This window comes from Pinus tabuliformis, chromosome 6 (genome assembly GCF_031772625.1).
Source record: "Pinus tabuliformis cultivar Carrire ecotype Pingquan chromosome 6, CPIR1, whole genome shotgun sequence".
NCBI classification, from domain to species: Eukaryota; Viridiplantae; Streptophyta; class Pinopsida; order Pinales; family Pinaceae; genus Pinus; species Pinus tabuliformis.
Window position 1 is genome coordinate 947498882 of NC_142292.1, and position 20567 is coordinate 947519448.

The window sequence follows — 20567 nt, forward strand, 5'->3', positions numbered from 1 at the left end:
AAAGAGGTATTGTCTTTCAAGCTACCTAAAACATGTTCCCTGTAAGTCTACTACATAATATTAACCTCCTATGTTTTTTTCTCTAACTTCTCACTCCTAGTTTCTCTACTCAACTATGGAAAAAAATACAATAGCATAGAATTGAACCCCTACTTCTCTTAGTAGTCTAATATTTAACATGGCACAATACCCACTAAGGGTTAGATTTGACTACGTCAAATTTATGATTTTATACCTTCTATAGTTTTCTCGAAATTCCACATATGGCTAGCCCCATATGCATGAGTAATGAAGGTTGATGTGGCATCCTTTTATACCATGGTGGTCAACATGATAATTCAACTTATGGTAGCAACTTTTACATATGAACTCCAATTGACATGAGTTTTACACCATTGGAAAGAACTATGAGCATAGAAAAATGTTAGATGGTTTGACATAAGTGAGGGTTTATTGACCCCAGAAAAACATTGTTTAATCCCTGAAAATGGCTCCAAAAGGTTTTAGACCCTAATTATCCAAATTATGACCCACCATTAAAATGATTGTGCAAGTTGATATATTCCTCCATTTTTCCCACTCCGAGAGTATCAAAATAGATGAAAAATAATATAACGATCTAATTTGGATTAGTTCCTATGCATAAGGTACCTAGTCATGGCTATTTTCTCAATGAGAGAAAGATTCATTTTTATGAGGATGATAGAATAGGATGCATTACATTTAGTTTTGATATTATAAGTTATAATAAACACTTTTGGATTTTCTCTATTTTTCTCTATGGTTCTCTATAGACACTACAACCCCAAACTTCACAACCATACAATATAATAAGAATATAATGAGCATCTCAAAGAGCATTATTTTTATCCCATACTTAAAGTCCTACCAATTTACAAATGTTTTCAATTCCATCATAAGCTTCCCACCCTCCATTTATTTTTTCTCAATGCTATAGTTCCAATTAAGCTTGTGATGAGGATTGATTATGAGATATTTGTATGAAGTCACTTCTTTTAGGTTGTTTTTTTATACACAATGTTAGTGTAAGTGATCATTCTAGATTTAATTGTCGTAACCTTTTTTTTTTCATTTTTCAACTTATTACATGTACCAGAGAAAAAATTCTTGAGGATTCTTAGTTTCTTGTTGATATCATAGGGACTCCTCACCATAAGAAAAATATAAAAACATAGATAAGAAGCATGTTGATTATACCTATGAGATCAAAGCCTACAGAACCTAGTTATTCCAAACAACCCTTTTAATTTACCAATGTGTATGCCAAAAGGTGTAGGGAATAAGGGACAACATTGCATAATTCCTTACTGCAATTAATTTCTTCCAACCAACCCTAAATATTCTTAAACTTGGAAATAAGATTCTTGTACAACATAATCACAACAAAACTTCACTTGAAATGAAATTTTACCTCTTCCAACCTATTCCAAAAGTTAGTCTTGGGATTTGTGTCAAAGTTTTTTTTTTTAATTAAAAAAAGGAGATCAATTTTACTAATGTGATGCTCCCCAGCAATGATCCTCTGTGTAACAAGGTGGTGTATAGTTAAAATATAGATCCTAAATCCATGTTACCTTTTATCTTTTCTTCCATGGCTTTGTAAGCATACCCTAATTTTTTTTTTCAAAATAATTCCATATAACTTGGTTAAAATGGGGTTCATCATAATGGTCCTATCATAATGATATAATGAGGCTTTGAATCCATGGTTTAAGGAAGCTCTACTTGACAAAAAAATAGAAGAACTTATGTATATGAGGGGTGAGGATAGGCCCTCCATTTTTTAAGATTTCTACTTGGTAGCCTTTGATGTCCTTAAATTTACTTTTTGCAAGCATCTTTACCCCAAAGTATATACCTTCTACTAAAAAAAAAACTCTTTATTTATAGAAGTGGTTTAAATATTTTCCATGACTTTATGAGTTCTGTAAATATTTTTAAGCTAGGAATTTCAATCCTTGAAGGGAAACATATCTTTTTTTAGTTTTACAAATCAACATTTGTCTCCAAACTTTTTTAATATCTAGCCTCGATAGGTGAAAATTTTTCTCTTGTTCTCTATATATATAGTACATTTTTTTCCTTCTAATTAGGAGATTAAATCTATTTATCTTGTCATATTTTAAAGGTTCATGAGAAACATCCCTAATTGAATTTCTAAAAATATTACATTCTTTATCATATCAATGGTTGGCCATTCTATTCTTCCTTTTTACACAACACTACAATAGAGAACTTGTTAATGTAACTAGAGAGGGTTGTCATAAAATTATGATCGAGGTCTTCAATATTTTCCTTATTTGCTAGGAGATTTAATCCATTTTTCAAACCTTTTAAAAGAACGTCATCTTTATTTTTGTTGAAAATCAAGTGCTTTTGGCTATCAAAATTCTCTTCAATGGGATTTATTGCATGGAAAAGTTTAGAGTTCGGGTTAAAGGTCTATGACATGGGTCTTCACTCAATTAACTTGTGACATATCATGTGCATTCATGGGCTATTAAATAATACCTTTAATTTAACTATATATTGATAAATACTTTCTAAAATCCTTTTATTCAACCCCCATATCGATATATATTTCCAATAAAAATAAGCTATATTTGTACTAGAAATAATTTTTTACACCGCCTAATCCCTATAAACTCCCCCATAGCCCATATCTACCCCACCAATACCTACAATATATTGAATCTATTTTTCACAATTTCACAATCCCCTTTATGAATGAACATGATAAGATACTGGTCAATAAGGTGAATCCCCCATGATCTATGATCAAAGTTAGACTCATGGTTCCTTGAGAGGTCAAAATTTACTATATGGTTGTATATGGGGATATCATATATCATATAATCTACGATACTATTTCCAAGACCATCAATACAAGTCATAAAATTAGATTTCAACCACTTCATTAGACCATTACAAATATTACATTATGAGAATTGCAAAGCTTGATTATCTCTATGCTAGAAAAATTCTTGACCAAGTCTTCAAACTCTTTTCTTTTTATATTTACTATAACATAAGGTCATCATCTATCCCTAAAGGATTACGGTTGGAAACATTTCTTAAAATAATAGTTTAATTAGTTGATTTTATACCTTTTAAGTCTCCTAGCAAAATAATACCTCCTTCATTAGATTATAAGTATATATATTTTTTAAGGCTAAGTGATGGGACTACCCACAGGATTTCAAACTAGTGACCATCACACAAACCTAGTTCCTTAATTGTGCATCCCTTTACCATCTGTTCTACACCCCATGGGATAGATTATAACTATCTTGTTCTAAGGAATTGTAACGACAACTTTTTTCAAGATTCATTTTCTTCTATAAGGTAGAAGGTTCTCGCACGAAGATGCTACCCAATTTTGGTGCAACATGACTACACAAGTGATTTTTTCAGGAATGCACATGCATACCTAGAAATGTGAGCACACTATCTTTTTTAAAGCTTCATCCCTTGTCAAACCTCCACATTGATCTTATGAAAGAACTAAGAAACACACAAACATTACTTTTTAAAAAAGTGCACACATGTTATTTTAATTTTCACATGCTTTAAAAAATAGCACATGCGTTTCTTGATCCATTAAAAAAAGGGAGGCCAATGAGATATCATCATCCCCCCTCCCACTGCAATTAAACTATTGAATGAAATCTTTCTAACTTGGATTTAATATGCATGTGCTCCTAGTATAGGTTCGACGTTTCATGGGTAGAGGTAAGTCTCATGTATTTTTTTAAATTAAATAAACAATTGCAAAATTCTAAATGATTTTTTTTAATTGTAAAAATGACGAGATAAATAGAGGGAGGAGTAAGGAGAGAGAGATGGGAGAGTAGAGTGAGATAAAGAGGGAGAGTTCAAAAATGAGAGAGAGAGAGAGAGAGAGGAGAGAGAGAGAGAGAGAGAGTGGTTGAGGAGGAAAGGAAAATAGAGGGGGGATTAGGGAAAGGGAGAGAGAGAGAAAGATAAAAATAAGGATGGTGAGAGGGGGAGAGAGAGAAAATATATAGAGGAAATAGGTAGAGAGAGATATGGTTTTACCAATAGAGAGAAATAGAAATGGATATGGATAGAGAGGAAACAAGGGAGAGGGTGGGAGATAGAAAGGGATGGATGAGAGAGGGCGGGGGTGGGGAGAAAGGCGATTGAATGATGGGATGTGTCATTCCCATACCTCCCCTCTTTCTATAATAACCCCCATGGTTTGTCCTTGAAACCCAAATGATCCTTGAGAGAGTGTGTTTGTATGAGAGACACAGAGAGAGAGAGATGGAGTGGGGGAATGGGGCGAGTAGGGAAAGGGATAGAGAGATAAAATGAGGGATATGGAAAGGGGGAGAGATAGAAAGAAATAGGAAAAGAGTTAGGGAGAAGGATGCTTAGGTAAAAAATATAGAAAGAGGGATATTGTATGGAGACATACACATAGAGAGAGAAGGGGGGTGAATGTGTTTTAGACAGAGAGGGAAAGGGGGAGAGTTGGGAGAGAGAGGTGGGGGGATTTATGTGGGGAGACACATGGGGATATATATATATATATATATATATATATATATAGAGAGAGAGAGAGAGAGAGAGAGAGAGAGAGAGGATGAATGTGTTTTAGGCAAAGAGGGAAAGGGGGAGAGTTGGGAGAGAGAGGTGGGGGAATTTATGGGGGGTGAATACATGGGGAGAGAGATAATTGGATATATATATATATATATATATATATATATATATATATGTATAGATATATATGTATACATATGTATACATATACATATATACATATAGATATATGTCATACTAAAAAATACCCTTAATTTGAGTACATATTGAAAATAACCTCTAAAAATCATATTATTTAACCCCACGCCAATACGAATCCAATGCCCCTTCCCAATTTAAAAAACCCCTACTTTCATCGGATGTTGTAGGTATCCATTTTTTCATAAACATTTTCTATACCCCTTTATATTTTTTCATTAACTTTGAGCTCCATTTTTTATACCTATCAATATAACAACCCTTTATCCCCTATCATATGCTCAATATATTATGTAATATTTTCTTCAATATATATCCTCCAATATGAGTGCACGTGGTATGGTATTTCTCCCCAATGAATCCCCCATGAAGGGGGCTTAAGGGAGGGAGAGAGACATAAAGGAGGGAAGGATAGGAAGAGATAGAGATAAACAGGGGAGAGCGAGAGAGGGAAAGAGAGAAAGAGAGGAGGGTAAGGAAAAGAGGGAGAGAGAGACAGAGGGAGGGGGCAAAGAATTGAGAAAGAATGTGAGATATGGAGAAAAAAAGAAGATAGAGAGAGGGATATATGGAGAGACATAGGGAAAGAGAGAGAAAGGGAGAGGGAGAGGGAAAAAAGGAGGGAGAGGGGGAAGGGAGATATAGGTGGAGAGAAATGGGAAGAGAGTGGGAAAGAGAAAGAGAGGGGGATGTAAGAGGAAGACATGTAGGGGGGTGAGAGAGAGAGAGAAAGAGAGGGATATAGTAGGTAGATATATGAGAGAGATAGATAGTTGGGGGAGAGAGAGAGGGATAGAGAGAGAAAGAGAGGGAGAGAGAGGGAGTGGGGGTGATTTATGGGGAAGGAGAGAAATATATAGAGAGGTGGGGGGGGGGGAGGGGCTTAGGGAAGTGGAGAGAGAGAGGGATATAAGGGGGAGAGAGAGAAAGGGAGGGAGAGAAATAGTAGAGAGGTGGAGGGAGGAGGGAGAGGTAAGGAGATAAGGTAAAAAGAGAGGGGGGTTAGAGAGAATATGTGTTACAAAGAGTGGGGAAGGGGGGAGGTGGGGGGAGATAAAATATGGGATGTAAGAGAAAGACATACAATTGTGGGAGAGAGAGAGGAGGGAGACATATACGGGGAGTGGGGAAGAGATAAAGAGAGGATATACAAGGGAGACATATAGGGGGTAGAGAGAAATGGTTGAATGGGGGAAGAGAGATGATGAATATGGAAATGGGTAGAGAGAGAAAGAGGGAGACATATGGAGAGAGAGTGGGGGGCAGGAGATAGAAAAAGGTAGAGAGGGGAGGGGCTTGGGGGGAGAGAGAGATAGTAGGGAGACATAAGAAGAGAGAGAGAGAGAGAGAGAGAGAGAGAGAGATGAGGAAATAGGGAAATGGGGAGAGATATATAGAAAGGGATGGGGAAAGGGTGAGAGAAAGGATAGGGAGGGGAGAGAGAGGACAGAAACATTGGGAGTGTGAAAGAGAGAAAGGTATGGGGGTAGAGAAAGAGGACAGAAACAGAGGGAGAGTGAGGGAGAGAAAGGGATGGTGGGGGTAGAGACAGGGACTGGGGGGCTAGGGAGAGAGTGAGACAGAGAGAGGGGGGCTTAGTGAAGGGGGGGGAGAGTTACATGGGAGGGATACGTAAAAGTAACATAGATAGAGGGGAAAAGAGGGGGTTACACAAAGAGTATGTCATAGAGAGAGAGAGAGGGTGAGATAGAGAGAGAGAGAGAGAGAGAGAGAGAGAGAGAGAGATGGGGAAAGAAAAAGAGAGGCGAGGAATAGGGTAAGGGAGAGAGCGATAGAAATATGGACAGGGAGAGGGGAGAGATATAAAGGGATATGGAAAGGGGTAAAGAGAGATGTACGATTAGAGAGAGAGAGAGACGGGGAAAGGAAAATAGAGAGGGTGGAGTAGGGAACATAGAGAGAGAGAGAGATAAAGAGATAAAGAGGGAGAAATAGAAAGGGATAGGAAAAGGGGTAGAGATATGGGGGGCTTAGTGAAAGTGAGAGAGAGAGAGGCCCTATCAAATGGAGACATGGGGGAGAGATATATAGAATAAAAGGAGGGAGGGAGAGAGAGAGAGAGGGTGGGGTATGGAAATGGATAGAGAGAGAGATATATGTAAATATGGATAACAAAAGAGGGAGAGATAGAAAGGGATAGGAAAATGGGTATTGAGATGGGGGGCTCAGAGAGAGAGGCCCTATTGAATGGAGACATGGGGGGAGATAGATAGAATAGAGAGAGAGAGAGAGAGAGAGAGAGAGAGGAATGAAATGAGAGAGAGAGAGAGAGAGAGAGATAAATGATAGTAAAACTAGAGAGAAATAAACATCCTCAACTAGATGAGTTAGCCCTCCAATCAACTTAGGCACATTGCGATGGAGAATCCGCAAGCCTTTTAAAGGCTTCATCACATGTAATCTATGGGCTCTAATACCATAGGCCACTAAAACCATTTTCCCAAAATTGCCAATATTGACCTAACAATTTTGACTCTTTCTCCAAGTCAAGTTTGCCCTACACATGTTCTCCTCCCCTATTACCTAGGTCTACTCCAAGCTTTTATCAAAAGCAGTATGCATGCCTAACCAAGTCTTACAACCACATGCCCATATACATGTAAGTTACAAATTTCATCTCCAAAGTATTATTTTTTGTTGTTATTGCTACCTGACACTTTTGTTGCCATTCTCTTATGTTTTTACACCTACTCACACAAGGTACTCTCCTCACCAAATCTCACTCATGTGGTTGCATCTCAACCTATTGGACCTCTATTTCCTCTCAGACAAACTTCATGTATGCAAGTCAAATCCAAATCATGCTTCTATTTGTTAGCTTTAGCCGCAACATATAACGTGTCAATATTTACGACCATAACCTTCTTGTATAGGTCATAATCCCTTGGCTCTGTTGCTATTTGTTAATAAAAATGAGAGAAATAAACCAATAACAACGCATAAACATCAATAACATTACCCTGGAAATCCTTGCAGGAAAACAAATCGCAAATAATAGATCTACTATTCCTCATGCCTTAAAAACAACCATGCCTTAACTTAAATGCATCCAAGCTGGCCAACATACTAGTCTAGCCAAGTGAGCCCTCAACTCAACTTAGGCACATTACAATGGAGAATCCCAAATATTTTTAAAGGCTTTATCATGTGTAACCGATGGGATCTAATACCATGAGCCACCAAAACCATGTGCCCAAAACCACCAATGTGGACCTAAAAACTTTGAATGGATCTTTAATCAAGTCAAGTTTCCTCTAGCAAGAAAGGGATAAAGATGAAGAGAGTGATGTAGAAATGAAAAGACGAAGAGGGGAGGGGAATATGGAAAAGGAAAGAGTGATGGAAAGAGGGATAGGGAGAGGGGGAGAGATAGAGGGGGGGTGGGCTTGGCGTAGAGAGAGAGATAAGAGGGAAGCATAGGAAGAGATAGAGAAAGAGACAAAGAGAAATGGACAAAGAAAGGGAGAAAGATAGAGAGGGAAAGAGAGAAATAGAGTGGGGATGGTTAGGGAAAAGGGGGAGAGATATGGGGGCTAAAGACCGTTCGGAAAGATGGTGAATGATGGAGAAAAATATGTGTGCATGATATAAAATACGTGAGCATTATTTGAATGCACACACATTAATAAAATGGGTGTCTATTAATAATGGGCAGGGCTTATTAATTTCAAAAATATATGGTGGAAACACATTTTTCAATTATGTATTAGGGCTGGATTGACAAACCTCTTGGTTTGGCCTTCGTAAACAAAAACACATCCATTTTACAACTTCTTAATTTTCAACCATGTTTGAGTATATGCTCTATGTGTTTATTGCTTATGAAGCTAAACACACTTATTATTTTCTTTAATTTTTCTGGACATATATCAAATTTATAAAAAACATGTCTTTTATTTCCTCTATAATATTTGATTAGTTGACCTATTTTGAAATAGGAAAAGAACTCACATTGGTACGAACAAATATTTACATAGTAAAATGAAAGAAATAAAATTATGAATATGTTAAGATCCTCATAATCAGGGTTAAGACTCAACCTGTCATTTTAAACCTTCACTATATTTCTTAATTTAAGAGAAAAATATAAAATCAACACTAAAATTTATAGAAAATAACACTCCATACTTAACAATATTTTTAGAATTGGATTTATCTTTACTAACAATATTTTATTCCTAATTATTGTCTTTTTCTCTTACTTTTTAAAAATCATTTCTTAATTTTATTTAATCTTTTAAAATAAAATCCCATTTTATAAATATTTCAAAAACTTCAAAATTCAAACTTCTACTGCATATACCATATATAGTTTTAATCATATTAGAGAAACAAAACTTGTAAGATGATACTTACATTTTAATTAATTATACATTATTGTTACGTAATCAACTATTATATTAATAAATAACAGCGATCTAATACAAATACTTTAATAATGAAATACATTAATGTATATTAAAATCTCAATTAATTATATATCAAACATAGGCATTTTAATCAAATTGTAAAACCTAGATATTGTGTGTGACATGAGAGATTTTGTCTGTGGGACGGTCCTTTACATCCTTCACAAATAAATTATCAAAATTCGCGTCACTTGCCGCGGTCGGAGGGCGTCGGGTCCCATGTGGCCGTGACCATGACGCACATTCCCGGAAGATCCGACGACAACCCCGGCAAGTGGCCTTATAAAAATCCAAAAGCTCCGCCATTGCTTTTGCCGAGGCCACGAGTGGCGCCACGCCGGGAATGATTCCACAGCTGACGTCACAGATCGAGATTCATGCGGGTTAACCAAAAACTTCGGTCATTTAACGTAGTAGTTTTTTGTTTTTTGTTTTTTTGTTTTTTTTTTTTTATTTTAATTTTAAGTTTTAAAATTAAAATTGGCTTGCAATGTCAGTTAATCATTTATCAATTTTCCACCTGAAGTAAATTTTAGTTGCTTTCATGTCATGATGAGATGGGGTTTGATTTTAACTATTACATAGAATTTACATGTGTTTCTATAGTAGTTACTTTTTTTAGTGTATTTTTTTATTGATTTTATTTTAATTTTAATTATATTAAAATGGGTTGGAATTGTAAATTTAAATTTTCTATAGTAATTTTAGTTGCTCATGTCATATGAGATATATTTAACTATTATTATGAGAGTTGATTTTAAATATTATAACTTGTGAATTTATGTGTTTCTATTAAATTTAGATTTCTCATATTAAATTTGCATAATATTTTTATAAAGTGGTGATAGCCTCACACATATATAATTTTAAATTGTAGAAAATACTTTTATAATTCAGTTATTAAACTAGTAGTGAAAACATCATCACTTGGTTATTTTACTATGTTTGTTGTTATTTTACCCTATGTTTAAAAATTTTGAATTAACTATTCGTTTAAAAAGAACGAACTCTTAACCTATTATAATTTAAATACTACTATAAGTTAAAATTTAAAGCAAACTTCCCTATTATATATATGAGATAATTAATGATGGATACATAATGAATATGTATTTTGGGACTAAACTAAAAACCGGGAGCCACACGCACCACCTAGGACAATGCAACAGGGTTGACTTTTTGTATCGACAAAAGAGGCATTATTCAGGTGGGTTGACTTTTAATATCGAAAAAGAGGCCTCATTCAGTCGGGGGAACATGGGGTGGCGCTCTATATATGCATTTGAATTGGGTATCTTTGGTCCGTTTGGCAGTGCTAGTTCCTTGCTAGGTTGGTCTCCTTTTCTTCTTGTGGTGCAGGCTCTGCTTATTTTAATATCTGTTTAAATGGACAGCTTTGAGATGGAAGAAGTGGCGCATGAGAATGAAACGGTGGCAACTCCCATGGTAATAGCGGTGGCAGTTAAGAAGCTGGGAGATAATAGCACGTTTGCTGTCGAGTGGGCGCTGGAAAAATTAATGTCTGAAGGCGGAACTCTGATTCTCTTGCATGTCAAGCAGCGCCCTCTCACCATTCTGACCCCAAGTATGAATCCACACTTATGCTTTACTCTACTTTACATGTTTGGTTGGTATGCTTTAATGCTTTATCGTTTGGTATGGTTTTGCAGCTTGATTGGTTATGGCAAGTGCAAAGTATATGGTTCCAGTTTTAAATTTTTCAATTTATTGTGTCTATATGATATTGGTTATGTCCCTGAAGTGCAAAGTATATGGTTGCAGTTTTTAATTTTTCAATTTATTGTGTCTATATGATATTGGTTATGTCCCTGAAGTGCAAAGTATATAGTTCGAGGTTTCAATTTTTCAGTTTAATGCGTGTAATATGAATTTAAGTCGAAATCAATCCCATATCACGTAAACCAAATCAAATGTCTGACCCATTTCTCTGTGCTAAACAAACCAACCCAAAATACTCTTTTCACACATGGTCATACGTTAAAATAAAACTCGGATCTCTCACTACGGACTTACAATAAGCTTAATAAAATTTCTATCGAACTTTTTTTTTTAAAATGGGGTGTGACTTTGGGAAGAAGATTGTTTCATATATTTCATCAATTATATCATATTTACATATGGTTGCGTCACCACAAAGTATTATATGATATATGCAATTAGAATCTTGTATTATATGGTATATGCAATTAGAATCTTGATAGAAAAATTATTATTAAACCCTCCCACCCATAAAAATAATAAAGTTGTTGTTATTATTATTATTAACTTACAATAAGATTTATTTATTTCGCTTAAACGACGTTGTATGACATCGTTGTTGTTATTAGAAAATAATTAAATACCATGATCTGCTTTGATCTTTCAATCTCTCGATAGTTAAATTAGCATCGCCCAGTACTCCGACTTAGCCAATAGAGATTTGACGGTGCGATGACATCGTTTCTCAGAAAACTGACGTCTCTCTTGCCTGTGATCCATGCCATGTAACAGAACACGGCATGTATTCCTTTTATTCCACGTCATATAGTTTCGTGAGCCATGCCATGTAACAGAACACGGCATGTATTCCTTTTATTCCACGTCATATAGTTTTGTTCCATATATGCCACGTCATGTAGTTTGTATCTCTTGAGAAATCCAAGGGACATGAGAGAAGCTCACTGATGGATATGAAAAAGGTTGATTGTTTCAGCTCTTTCATATTCATCAAAATTCTGAAATAGTTTGAAATTTAGAATTTAATTAAGTTATTAGAATATTTACATTTTAATTATATTTAAATCTTTGTAACTTTGCCCTATGTAGAATATTTAAGGGGTCGTTCATAACTTGTCGGATAGTTTGAAATTTAGAATTTAATTAAGTTATTAGAATATTTAGATGTTAATTATATTTAAATCTTTTTAACTTACCTTATTTAGAATATTTAAGGGGTTGTTCATAATTTGTTGGATTAATTGCTGCCATTTGAATTAATAACCCAATAATGTTAAGTGTTTGAAAATTTATTAATATCATATTATTAAAATATGATATTTTTTTTAATATAGATATTCTTATCATGATAATTCGTTAAATAAATAAGTTCCTTCATTGGAAAATATGAACTGAGAATAATTTTATTTTATAATAAAATATTATTCATAATGATATTTTCTTCTAAATTTTTTAATTTATCATTCTAACCACTTGAATAATAAAAAAGAAAGGCTTCCTCTAAAAAATAACATATTCCTGGCATACATTTCATTAACCTCTTTGACTCTCTTTTTTTGCAGTGGGACTTCGTGTACCAATTTCACATGCACCGGAAGATTTGGTTGTTTCTTATATGCAACAAATGGCTTTACAAAGAAATGAAATGTCCTCAGCCTACAAACGGTTATGCAATGCTAGAAAGGTCATTCTTGCATTACTTCTGTGCTGGTTTATCATAAATAATCTATAATAGGTGGTTACGTTGTATTATTAATACCTGGTAGTTGATTTTTGCAAATGCAGGTGAAAAGTAGGTTGGCAATCGTAACAAGTGACGATGTGGCCTCCGCAATTATTGAGCAAATCTCAATTTATGGCATTACTAAACTTGTTATAGGATCATCTTCCAGCAGCGCCGTCAAAAGGTAATATTTCTAACACATTAAAGTGATTAAAATACATGCGAATATTAGTTGGGATCTTTTTAATCAAGCAGATTTATGATTTACTCAATTTGATTTAGAAGTTGAAAAGTTAAATTATTATAATTTATTTTCAGAATATTTAAAATGTTTGCTTAATTGATAAAAAGTGTTTTAGTTTGATATATTTGGTAGTCTATTTTAAATGAAAAACATATATATATTATTCTCTAATTATTATTTATAAGGTAAATGTAATTAATTTTATTTGAGTGTTTTTTATAAAATAAGTTTAAATAATACTATTCAAGTTATATTTGAGTTTTTTTTTCTTATAAGTTTATAGTAAATTTTATTATTAATTTCAATTTAATTGAGTAACATACTATTAGTATTATTATTATCAAGTGGGTTTAATGGTTAAGAGTATGTGTTTCCTCCTAAAAGGTTATAGGTTCAAAACTAGAAGAGGTAGAGTATGCATGCCTTGGTAGACTTAGCAATCAAATCGCTGCACGGAAGTGACCTTAAAATCAGATAATAATAATAATAATAATATTTTTTTTAAATTAATGTAAATTAATTACTATTTATTTTAAGAATATTTAAACTTTTCTTATTCAATTCAAAACATCTTTAATGTTACTTTTTAATTTTTTACACAGTGAGTTCCATTGAGCCTATAAATTTTCAATTCTTTTTCTTTGTTTAATTAAATGTTCATTCTTACCTTTTTTACAATAAATTTTGTTATTAATTTCACTTTGACTTTTTAATGTACATATAGAAAAGATCTGTAATTTCTGATATTGCATCTTGGTTAATTAATTAAATTGAAATATCTTGTTTGTAAAGAAATTTTCACTTGTTATGCAAATAAGTGTATATATTTTGGAATAGGACTTCCGGAATTTTAGGTGGATGGTAGGGATTTAATGTACAACTAATATTGTAGAATATTCTTAATAGAATTCAGAAATCAAATAGTTCAAATTTATTTCCAAAATAGTTATGTCCTCTTTTCCTTTTTAATTGAATTGATTAATTAAAAGAAATATCATATGAATAATTGTCATATTAAATGAGTTATGATTTTTTAACCATGTGGTATTGATAGGACATAGTATTAACACATGATATTATAACAAAGTTTATTTATAGATTAATAATTTACACAATAAAATGAGATGAATATCGATAATTAAAAATCTTGTCACATATTTTTAATCATTTCCTTTTAATAAAAATAATTTAAAATAAATATATAATTTAATTAATTTTTATTAAAAAAAAATTATAGTTTAGTTATAAGAAATATATCAATTTCTGACCATTTATGTTGAGAATCGTCAATGTGCTCTTCCCTCACAGGAAAGTATATTGGATTTTAACATCAATTTTACTTTAGACGTAGGACTAGTTTAAGGTTAATGATCTTCTATCTTTACTTTATTTATCAAAGGATTATTGAAATCTATATTAATAGACTACTATTATTATTGAAATTAGTCTAATTTGTTGTCGATCTATTTCAACTACTGACACAATGGTGATCATATCAGTACTGTGTATGAGCAAATTTTCACATAAAGATTTATCACGCGATTCTTTATTCAGGTAAAGTGCTAATGTAATTAAACAAAATAAGAGAAGAGAATGAGTTTAGGGAAGGATTTCATTTTTTTTTATGGTGGTCCATACTTCGAAGATATTTGATTTGTGATCTTTAATGTCTGCCACATTTGAAGGATTTACTCAAACTATTGCATCTGGTTACTTTGGTTAACTCATATCTGTGTTGTCCCTCAATCTTGCTTTTCTCCAGGAGATTCAAGCCCCATGATATACCGGCATTTGTTATGGAAAATGCCCCAAATTTTTGTAGCGTACACATTGCACCAAAATGCAAGCTTAGTTCGGTCCACTTAACTTCATCTACAGAGTTCAAATTTAGCAATACAGAGGATTCTAGTAATCATCCCAGTGGCTTTTCAGATATGACTGGCTGGAGCTCTCCCAGAACAGGTCCATCTACAGAAACCATTTTTCTCTACACTCCAAAATTATGCTAATAGATTCCGTTTTTTGTCTTATAAAAAACAAAAGGATCTGCTGCACTCTAATTTCTTGCCTTATAGATCATGATTAGTAGGCTTAAATTTCTACTGTTTCTTCTGTTGATGAATCAAAATGAATCTGACTAGCTTTCAAATGAACCACTTTCCAGTTATCTTTGTACAGGCAATTAATGCGATGAGTTGTCTGTTGTCATTTTGGAAATTACAGGCGGGACAGAGTCCCAATCTGATGTATCCATTCACGCTTACCCTCAACCCCTGTCATTTCAGAGAAGTCAATCTCTTTCGAATATTATTCAAGTTACAAGAAGCAGCGCCTCAATTCCAGCAAGCACAATTTCAAATGTCGAGAGTCGATCTGCTTCAATTTCAATGAGAAGTCAAACTTCAGGCATTGGTGTAATTTATGACAGTGGAACATCAAGATCGGATTTCCTTAGTGAGAACTCCAGTACAATGAGCATAGAGGAAAGAGAATATCCAGGCAACACACGATTACCACGTACTCCAGTTCTATCATTTGGAAACCACTCATTCATGGAAATTGATACCTTTTCTGCCAGCAGAAATCAATTTAAATTGGGCACTGCTAGTATCAAAACAGCATCAGCATCTAATAATGAACAATTGTCACAGGAACAGGTACAATGTACAAATTGGTATTTTCTGGGTTTTCTCGTGTTAGATCACTCTGAGTAATAAGTGAATAACAAATTTGATTTCATTTTTATCATAAAATTGTGTCTCTGGCTGAAAATTTTTGCAATATGAGGACTTATATGATGGGTTTGGTCTGATATAATCTGATTCCGTTATTTGATGAGCAGAATATTATGATGGAGGAGGTAGAAAGGCTGAAACTTGAGCTAAAGCATACTCAAAGCATGTATGCTGCAGCCAGGGAAGAAGTAAAGAACGCCAAAATAACAGTGAGTTTATCCGCCTATCTAGCCTTAGAAAATCTAGTCGAATTGAATATCAGATATGTAGTTGTGGGTACTAGGCAGTACACAGGAAGGCTAATGTTTATGAGCTAAATGTGGGTGACAGGTCAATGAACTATCTGTCCAAAGGATACATGAAGTGAGGAAAGTCGAGGAAGCAAAAGTAAGAGAAGTGATAGCAAGAAAAATCGCCGCACAAGAGAAAGCAAGGAGTCAAACGGCCATGAGGCAAGCTGAGACGGCAAGACAACTTGCTGTAAGGGAGGCCCAACAAAGAAGAGATGCAGAGTTAAGAGCCAAAAAAGAATCAGAAGAGAAATGGAGAGCACAGATTGCTTTTGCATATGCCTATCGAGGATACAGAAGATACTCAAGAGAAGAAATTCAATCTGCCACAGATTTCTTCTCTGATTCACTCAAGATAGGAGTGGGAGGTTATGGGGCTGTCTACATGGGCACTCTCAAACATACAAAAGTGGCCATCAAAGTTCTTAAAAATGAAGCAAATCAAGGAATACATCAATTTCAACGGGAGGTACTAAATCTTCTGTCTTTTTCTCCCTTTTATCTCCCCCTGCCCTCTACTCGAAAGTTGAGTAGCTACTTGTGGAATCTTAAGTTCTTCAACAACAAATTTGAAATATTACCTATTTCTTAAATTTAAAACTCAATGATGGATCGGAAGAAGATTTTAATACTGGGGTTTATGCTGATTTTGTTTTAAATATTTGGCTGGGTGCTTTCCTTTTAATCTTTGTTTGGAAATTGTTCAGATTGAGATATTGAGCCGAATTCGTCATCCTCACATGGTAATTTTGCTTGGAGCGTGCCCTGAGCATGGGTATTTGGTATATGAGTACATGGAAAATGGTAGCCTAGAAGACCGTCTGCTCTGCAGAGACAACAGTGCTCCTCTACCATGGTTTTCACGCTTCAGAATCATTTGGGAAGTGGCATCTGCATTGCTTTTTCTTCATAGTGCACAGCCAGAACCGATTGTTCACCGTGCTTTGAAGCTTGCAGATATCTTACTTGACTACAACTTTGTCAGCAAAATTGGTGATGCAGGTCTTGCCAGGCTTGTGCCTGAAAATACCACAACCATGGTAACCCAGTACAATGACACCGCCCCTGCAGACACATTTTGTTATATTGATCCTGAGTGCCAAAGGACTAGTGGTCTTGGCCCCATGTCAGATTTGTATGCTCTGGGAATTATCATTCTGCAATTGCTGACAGCAAAACCACCTATGACTCTAACAGATGTTGTTGAAACAGCCATTAAGGATGGCTCATTTAGGCAGATCTTGGACAAAAGTGCTGGAAATTGGCCTGTTGGTGAGGCCCGCGAATTGGCAATATTAGGATTGAAATGTGCGGATTTTCAGCGTAGGGACGGGCCAGACTTGGAAAAGGATGTTCTACCAGAACTTGAGAGATTCAAAGCCTTTGCCGATGCTCAAACCAGACATATCAGAGAGGAAATGGATGCTACGCCCCCAAAGCATTTCCTTTGTCCTATACACCTGGTTAGTTTTTCTCATCCAGGCTTCATTTAAAGAAAGGATGAGTGACTATGATAACCTAAGTTGAAATAAAACCCACCTCCATTAACAGAACTAAATATACATTACTCATGAACATCTGGCTATTATTTCTAATATTAAATGTGGACATGTTGGCCTTGTATGCAGGAGGTCATGGACGATCCCCATATCGCGGCTGATGGTTTCACATACGAGTACAGCAGCATCAACACTTGGCTCGAAAACAACAATACGTCCCCAATGACTAACCAGGCCCTAGACAATAAGTTCCTCATTCCAAATCATGCACTTAGGTCTGCAATCCTAGAATGGAAAATTAAATCTGGATTCGACAATGCAGATTATGACACTGAACAATACTAATAATAAATGGCCCTGTTTCATATATCCTGGGATAACGCTCCTGCTGTTAATATGGAATCGAATTGTCGTATCACCAATTTCCCTGAAAAATATATTATGTGGTTTCTTTATATTCAATTTTGGATTGACTTCACGTATTTTGGGTAAAGCTTCTTCAACCAAAGCTGAAAGTGTTTCTCAATCTCCGAAAAGTGTTTCTCCTTGTAAAGATAATTTTCCTTTTTTATTTAATGGGCTTAATATTTAAGAATGTGTGATTTTTATCGTGTATGAAAATTTTCCTCAAAGGTCTTTCCCGTAATCATTATTATTACTGGGAGGCTAAGAAGAGGAACACTTTTATTTAATGAGGGGATAGAGTATATATATTTCAAGAAATTTTAATAATCAGATTATTATGATTATACAAAGGCAGGTCACTTGTTACATGGTTATTTATTATACAAACAAAAATGTCTTATATATATACACTAATTTTGTGTGTGGCTTGATTATAATTTTCAAAATAAATTATTATTGTTATTATTGACCATAATTCATACACATTAGTTTAAACATACCATAATATTAGAAATGAGCATGTTGAATTAAACATCAAATAACTCCTTGTTTTAGTACGATATTTAATATAGTTGTTTAAATTGATATTGTGAAATTTTCAATTATGGACATAAAGATTCATAATATAAATAATATTAATTTATTATATATTTTGCAATCAATTTAAATTTTATGTTAAAATTTAAATATTAATTTCATATTTAATTTAATTAAAACTTTAAAATTAAATAATAATCATAATAATTAGTATTATTATTATGTATTTAAAAGAATAGATAACAATTATATAATTTCTCTTTTAATTTATAAATAATCTTCATTATCAGATGTTAAATTGAGTTAAGTTGTGATATTTCTTAATATCAAAGTTATTTTCTCACATATTAGATGAAGGTAATAACTAAGGATGGGCATTATCACGCCCCATATTGGAAAGCACTCATTGTCAATTATGGACTTCTTAACTCCTCTTCCATTTGATATTGTTTTTTTTTTTGTCATATATCTAACTACTATTGATTGCAATAGTAATATTAGCTCAACCACATTAATAAAGGGGCTGTTACATGTTGATTCACATAATTTTTCACTTTTTAAATTTAATGGTGCTGATTGGCATATGAAAAGTGGAAAATAATGTTGATTGGAGTACATAAACCACTTTATTAATGTAATTATGCTAGTTGACAACCAACATGAAATCTCAAAGCATAACTGGTTTACTAATGTAATTGTGCTAGTTGACAACTAACGTGAATCTCAGAGCATAACTGGTTACTCATGGCTTGTGATTATTTTTATAATCTCTTTTTTTTTTTTAATAATTGGTTACTGTTTTTATAATATCTTTTAAGTGGTTTATTAACGTAATTGTGCTAGTTGACAACCAACATGATAATTGGTTCTATAATCTATTTTTATAATCTCTTTTAAGTGGTTTATTAATGTAATTGTGCTAGTTGACAACCAACATGATAATTGGTTCCTCATAACTCATGATTGTTTTTATAATCTCTTTTTTTAAATAAACTATTTTATTAATGTAATTATGTTAATTAACAACTAACATAAAATCTCATAACATAACTGGTTTACTAATGTAATTGTGCTAATTAACAACCAACATAAAATCTCATAACATCACTGGATTAATAATATAATTATACTAATTAACCATTAACGTGAAATCTCAGACCATAACTAATTACTCATGGCTCGTGACTAAAAAACAGTTACTAGTTATTTGTGGCTCGCGGATGTTTTTATAATCTTTAAAAAAAAAAACTCGCGACTGTTTTATAACAGTTACTAGTTACTCACGGCTGGCCACTGTTTTTATAATCTCTTTTTAAAAAAATATGAAGTGGTGCAGAATGTTAATTTCAGGTGAAGAAGAACTATTATAAATAAAAATGGCGCCCTCATTTTCATATAAATACAAAGAGCCAGCGCTTATGCAAGGTATCGGAAGGAAGTTTCGCAAATTGTTTTGGCACAACGTGTTAGTCGATAATACAAACATCTCGTATATGAAACATAAAAAATAGTTCGGTTGAATAGATGTGCGCTAAAGCTCTCTATATATATATATAGGGGAATGGATAGGGGGAGAGAGTGATAGATAGAAAGGGGAAGAGAGAAAGGGGGCATGGGGCTTCATTGAATGAACCTATGGCATATCATGTGTGTTCGTGTCATACTAAAAAATACCCTTAATTTGAGTACATATTGAAAATAACCTATAAAAATCATATTATTTAACCCCACTCCAATACGAATCCAATGCCCCTTCCCAATTTAGAAAACCCCTACTTTCATCGGATGTTGTAGGTATCCATTTTTTCATAAACATTTTCTATACCCCTTTATATTTTTTCATTAACTTTGAGCAACATTTTTTATACCTATCAATATAACAACCCTTCATCCCCTATCATATGCTCAATATATTATGTAATTTTTTCTTCAATATATATCCTCCAATATGAGTGCACGTGGTATGGTATTTCTCCCCCAGTGAATCCCCCATGAAGGGGGCTTAAGGGAGGGAGAGAGACATAAAGGAGGGAAGGATAGGAAGAGATAGAGATAAACGGGGGAGAGAGAGAGAGGGAAAGAGAGAAAGAGAGGAGGGTAGGGAAAAGAGGGGGAGAGAGACAGAGGGAGGGGGCAAAGAATGGGGAAAGAAGGTGAGATATGGAGAAAAAAAGAAGAT

General features: G+C 34.0%; 1 protein-coding gene across 1 annotated transcript; it reads left to right on the plus strand.

The window, feature by feature from the left end:
• Positions 1-10497: 10497 nt before the first annotated feature.
• Positions 10498-18012, plus strand: LOC149262080 (U-box domain-containing protein 35-like). The gene is made up of 9 exons (XM_089383242.1): positions 10498-10803; positions 12518-12639; positions 12741-12862; positions 14685-14884; positions 15146-15579; positions 15765-15866; positions 15988-16416; positions 16655-17410; positions 17576-18012. The coding sequence occupies exons 1-9, from the start codon at positions 10605-10607 to the stop codon at positions 17789-17791; spliced, it is 2580 nt and encodes an 859-aa protein (XP_089239368.1). The 5' UTR covers positions 10498-10604; the 3' UTR covers positions 17792-18012.
• The last annotated feature ends 2555 nt before the right edge of the window (positions 18013-20567 follow it).